At 42.4% G+C, this 6,270-nt stretch overlaps 1 protein-coding gene across 1 annotated transcript; it reads left to right on the forward strand.

The window, feature by feature from the left end:
* Positions 1-287: 287 nt before the first annotated feature.
* LOC116378638 (phosphatidylinositol 4,5-bisphosphate 3-kinase catalytic subunit gamma isoform-like) lies at positions 288-5,782 on the forward strand (the record flags this gene model as incomplete). Its single annotated transcript, XM_031840536.1, has 8 exons — positions 288-606; positions 1,671-1,765; positions 2,508-2,651; positions 2,785-2,875; positions 3,775-3,905; positions 4,320-4,431; positions 4,627-4,784; positions 5,252-5,782. Coding segments are annotated over 8 exons (1,308 nt in total), but the record flags the coding sequence as incomplete, so codon positions are not given.
* Positions 5,783-6,270: the final 488 nt, after the last annotated feature.

Consider the following 6,270-nt stretch of genomic DNA (forward strand, 5'->3'; position numbering starts at 1 on the left):
GTGTAGGACAGGAAGACTCACTCACACACACACACAGAATATAAAGAGTGATTTGGACTTAAACACTTTTCCTTCCAAGGGTTTGTCAAACCATGGTTTAAAACACTCCATAGTACCAAGCTTATTTTTTATTACAAGCTGGCAAATATTCAGGGAAAAAGTTGTATTGAGTGTGCGCCACTTCCTGCACTCCTACTTTAGTCACATACAACAGATCAACACTGGATGCATCGATATGTCCTGATGGACACCATGGACATCTCTGTGGCAGATAGAAGCACATTTAAACTGTGAATCTTTTCAGCCCTGTCACACTGCAGCTACATCTGTGTCTGTATCCTTCACTCACCTCACCTCCACTGTCTCCTCCTTCACCGCAGAGCAAGAGAATCGGCCACTTCTTCTTCTGGTATGTCCGCAGTGAGGTGGCAGGGTGTCTGTACTTCCGCCAGCGCATGGCTGTGATTCTGGAGGCCTACCTGCTGGGCTGTGGTCAGGCCATGCTCGACAGCTTCACCCAGCAGGTCCAGGCTGTGGAGGCCCTGCAGGGGGTTGCATTAGCGATTAAAAAACTGTACCCCGACAAGTCCGACCTTCCTCCTACAGGTGAGACACATCCAAGAAAGACATTCCAATGGATTAATATACCATAAATATACTAAAGTCAAAATCAGTCAAATTTAAAGGTATGTTTCAAATGTTCAAACTGGGCACAACTCACTCGAGGGTCTTCAAACACAGTCCCTGTTCTGCTTTGACGATCCCGTTCATTGAGTTTGCTTTTGTGGTTCTTTGTCTCCTCGTTGAAGCGCGAAGAGTGTTTTTTAGTACCTTAAGGTAGAAATGAAACATGAATTTTAGGCAGGTTAGACCATGTGTTAGAACATGTTTCTAATCTCACATGCTTATCTGATATTCTGTTGCAGCAAACTGCGTCATATTTTGGATGCCCAGTTATGGCTGCATGCTCAACAACCTCTTGTGGTTATGTTGACTCAAACGTATTCCAAACACTTTTTATTGTCTGTTTTACACACTGCCATTGACTTCCTCCTTCCTCCTCACTCACTACTCTTCACTGGCTGAAGGGCAGACAGTTTAGTGAGTTTAATTTCGTTTTTGTCAAGATTGTATGGGAGTCTCTATAACAGCAACTTGGAGCCGATTGCCTGCATACAGTCCAAGAAGTTGACTGGGACGGACTGATTAATTCCTCCATTTCTCCAATTGATTCATTTGAAATTTCTACATGCGTCTCATTTTTTGATGTTGTGTTCTCCTCCTTCCTCTTCCAAACATCCATCCAAAACAAACAAAATGAAACCATTTTCCATCAGCACTGTAGGCTTTTGCTGCAGCTCTGACAGTTACATGGTACAACGTTGCCATGTAAATGGCGGAGTGATGTCTTTAGTGAGGAGCAGCGGCTACTTGTGCTGTCCTGCTGTTTGAGCACATTCTAAATGTCTATATCAGATTGCATGTTGTATAACGTGCTCTAGTGAGTGAGTGTTTGTGGCAGCAGGACATGGTGACAAACAGCTACTCTTCCAGCCATCAGTGATTGGTTGATTGTGTGTAGCTCCCTCAATGTTCAGTTGCTGAAATCCGATCCCCCAATCCCCCTTACCAATTTGTATAAGTGTGTCTTTGTGTTTCTTTTGCTTTAGCTCCCCTCAAGCTTCAAGAGCTTCTTAGAAACAGTAATCTACCGAATGAATTCCTGGTGCCCTATGACCCCCGGATCAGAGCTGGAAGGATCCTGGTAAGCCTCGCTAATGCTGCTCGTGTCAATGCAAATTGAGTGTGTTGGTGTTGAACGACAGTGTGTGGAATACAACATGTTACTCGTGTGTTTTGATGGTCTTTGTCGGCCATGTTTAGTCTTGTGTGAGTGGTAATGCCCCAACAGCCCACACACACAGTGATTACATACAGGTATTCACAATCAGGCCTTTTAGTTGCTAAGCTGCTAATGTACAAGAACACTTTTCACTTTTTTGTCTATTTCCCTCCTCTCTTTCTCTCCTCTCTCTGTTCGTGCCCTGTCTCTCCTTTTCCATCCATTCATTCCTCTTTTAAGTTCAAATATATTTTTCATGTTCTCCAGTCCAATCCAGCTACTCTGACCTACAGTAGTCGGAATGTGAACTGAACGCTCGGTTAAACGTTTCCACTGTAATGATTGTTACTACATTACAATCATACATAGATGTCAATAAACATTTGACACCTAGTGATATCAAACTACCCAATCTAATTATGACTAAAATATTCCCAGTCTGGCAGTGAATGATGCAGTTTGTGTGCAGGCTCATGTGCTCAGATGGATGGACGGATGTTAGAAGGACGACACTTTTAAATATATCTATGAAAAATAATCAAACTTTAACAGTTGTAAGGCTTTACATCGAAGGTCCACATCGGACCTTCAATAAAACCCATTCCCTATCAACTGTCAAGCTCACCATCAACAAATCGGTTCTCTCTGTATCCCTCTCGTCCAGCTGGACAAAAGCAAGGTGATGTCCTCCAGGAAGAAGCCACTGTGGCTGGAGTTCTCCCCCATGCCGTCACCCACCTCTGCTACACCCGTGGGAATAATCTTCAAAGAGGGGGACGACCTCAGACAGGACATGCTGGTCATTCAGGTCAAAGAGAATAAATTTGATCTTTAATTATTCATCTCGCTGAAAAATAAAGAATGTTGGTGTTTTATGTCGGTGAATATATTCCTACCTTTTGGATAAAGTGACACCTGACTATGTGCATCTTCCTGCTCAGACGCTGGTGCTGATGGACTCTATCTGGCAGGGAAAAGCTCTGGACCTTAACCTCGTTCCGTACGGCTGCATCTCCACAGGACACAACATAGGTCATTTTCACTTTTATTATCGATTTATTCAGCTAGCTGTTTAACTATGCTGTCTGAAAGTTTGTTCTGCAAATCAGCAAATGCTTATTAAGTCATTCGACCTAATTAAGTAAGTAAAATGTATTTATAAAGCGCTTACTTAATTAAACCCTACTTATAATAACTTGGAGTGTTGTCTCCATTTTCCATCTTCTTTTTACTATGTTACATAGTTTTCTTTGGGCAACCTCTGAGAAATGATAGACCCGTAAATAAAGCATTACCGTTTTATTTACCAACATGAAGGAATACAATAAATGTTATTCTGAAAGTCCTAAGGCTGGAATGGAACCCAGGATGTTGCGGTTATGTCACCACTGCTAAGCTAAAAGCAGACTAGTGTCTCATTTACACACTTGTTAGCAAGCGCCTTTTCTAAGATGTATTCCTGACGTATTTTATGTCGGAGAACAAAAAAACGTTAACATCTCTTAACCAAAGACCTTATTTCAGAGGTCTTGCCAAAAACCCATTCATAAAACCCATGATTTTGAGATGAGTGTGCAAAGGACAAAAATGCTGACTCATTTCTCCAGCTCTATTCTGGTTTAGTGTGACGTGTGGTGTGTCTCCAGGTGGATTTTTGCGGGTCGAAAGTCCCGGGCCGGGTTTGTTTTCCCACTCCTCCCCTGATTGGTGGAGCTTCTTTTGTTAGTTGGATGTTGGAACATAATTAAGAGATGAAGAGGAACTAAGTGGGCCAGAAAAAATAATGTACAAGCGCTGTAAAACACTTTTCAACACTGTCCTTTAAACGTATATTTTCCAGCACCCAGGATACAAACAGGAAGTCCTTTGGAAAGTGATATGAACAAAACAACAACAACAACAAAAAGTGACATCAGGTTTCTCCTCCACAGGTATGATTGAGATTGTGAGGAATGCAGCGACCATCGCTGCCATCCACTGGAGCCAGGGAGGAACGTCAGCAGCCTTCAAGAACGATGCTCTCTTTGAGTGGCTCAAGTCCAAATGTCCACTCCAGGAAATAGTAAGTAATCTGGACGTAGTTCAAAGGCAGGGTTTTCGACAAGATGTGGACCCGAATGAAAAAAAGCCCGCTCCAGTCAAGCCTTGATGTTTAAGATGGTCTGGCTAAATGTCATCGGTCTGTGCAGCTGCCCACTTTAAAACACTGAAAAATAGTCATTTTTATTTTTGTCTGTGCTCACACACAGTTACTTTTTCTTTCAGTGGACACATCTTGTCACTAGATGTCTTGTCTTTAACACACTTTCACTTTTACCTTCCAATGGAACCTTTTTACAGCGTGCCTAAATTAAGAGTGTAGACCAGTTGACTTTTGTTCCTTTTATTTCAAATATATTAATGATATAGCCTCGGTATTAGATCTGCCACGTTACCAATTGTGTTACTGCACTGCTGTGATCTCATTTGACTACAGCACTACAAGGCCGTGGAGAGATTTGTGCACTCCTGTGCTGGTTACTGTGTGGCCACGTATGTGTTGGGCATAGGAGATCGACACAATGACAACATCATGATCACGGACCGAGGTATGCGCCACATGTTTGGTTCACATTCCCACACGCTGTTAAACCTGTCTGCATTTGTGCAAATGTAAACAATCCAGATAATGTAAATCTCACTGAGAGAGTGACCGAATGATGGAAAAGAGCAACAAATTAACAACACACTGAGTTGATTGACAGGCTGATTTAAATGCTTTTTGTATTTCCCACGCCTCTCAGGGAACCTGTTTCACATCGACTTCGGTCACATCTTGGGCAACAGGAAGTACTTCCTTGGCGTGAGCAGGGAGCGTGTACCATTCGTCCTCACGCCTGACTTCCTGCATGTCATGGGCAGGGGCAAAGGGCGCAACAGCCTCTACTTTCAGCGCTTCAGGGTGAGAAGCCCTGATTGTGTGCATGTGTGTGGGTGTGGTTGTGTTTGTTTGTGTGTAATTATACTGATACTTTCATATCATGATAAGGCTGCAGTTGTTCTATATTTGTCATATTGTCAGCAAATCCTATGAAAAGACTAAAACAAACTGCAAAACATTCAAAATGCATTAGTATTTCTGTCAATGCGTCCGAGGTTTCACACCTTATCTTTGACTTGCAGCCTCAACCTATTAGTTCTTACAGAAGGCGTACATTAACAACTTTATAAAAAGGTTGTGTGTATGTGTGTTGCATAAGTGAATGGACAAGTGAATCCACTGTGCACGCGTATGTGCCTATGTGTAAATGTACAGTAGATATTTGTCAGATATTGTGTTCTGTATCCTGTTATCTTTTGTCCTTATTTCCTTATCTTTTCTTCTTGTCCTCCATTCCTTCTCTTGTCTTTCTCACCTACTCACATTAGCACACTTGCACCCAGACATACCTCTCCCTGCGCTCGCACTCCCGTCTGCTGGTCACCCTTTTCTCCCTCATGCTGCTGACGGGCATCCCTGAGCTGAGTGCTGCAGAGGACATGCGCTACCTGCGGGAGGCGCTCCAGGAGGAACAGGGTGAGGCAGAGGCCAAGGAGCATTTCCTCCAGCAAATCTCTCTGTGTGAGCAGCTGGGCTGGACTGTGCAGGCCAACTGGTGGATCCACATGGTGGCAGGCATCAAGTAGAAACTCTGAATCGTGCTGCAACATTTTGTTATTATTAATGTCTAAATGTAATATTGTTTTATTTTTTGTGGTTGTTCTCATTGTTTCTTTTTATGTATTATTTCTAAACTCATGTACTCCCTCACCGCGGCTGTTTTTATAGACTTTTGGCACAAAAGATGCTCTTCCACCTTTCTAAACAGGATGAGTCGACAGCATGTCAAGATCAAGTCAGCCAGAAATCTCACTGGCACCTCAAACACGCCTATTCTGCATGTTTGGCTACTGAAATTAGGAAATGACCTTCATCGTTATTTTATTTCAATGTAAAATTGTCTGAGTGCCCCTATTTTTATTCATATTGAGCAGAAGCTCATATAGTGTGTGTGTGTATGTATATGTCTATATATATATATAGTGTACTGTAACGTTAAAGGGGAACTGCACTGATTTTACATGTCAAAGTTTAAAGGTGTTGGCAACTGCATAAGTGAAAAAAGTTGTATAAAGCCAGTCAGTGCCAGTTGTTAACTTACTAGACCTTTGTAGTCTGCTCCTTATCTACACTTGAGGCTGCGAATTGTTGGAGGCCCAGTGGCATTGTGGGTAATGTAGGCACCAGGTTTTGACAAGGAAGAAGAATGTGTGGAATGAAAGTGGAGAGCCATTTTAATGTTTTTTGCAAAGTTTTTTGAAGGAGACTAGAAAGAGTCTGACTTCATTTGTGTTCATATCCTCAAAAGTTGTACTGCATTGAATAAAAACCTCTGAGACGTAATGTG

The sequence above is a fragment of the Anarrhichthys ocellatus genome, unplaced genomic scaffold (genome assembly GCF_004355925.1).
Source record: "Anarrhichthys ocellatus isolate YVR2014 unplaced genomic scaffold, GSC_Weel_1.0 scaffold2920, whole genome shotgun sequence".
NCBI lineage: Eukaryota > Metazoa > Chordata > Actinopteri > Perciformes > Anarhichadidae > Anarrhichthys > Anarrhichthys ocellatus.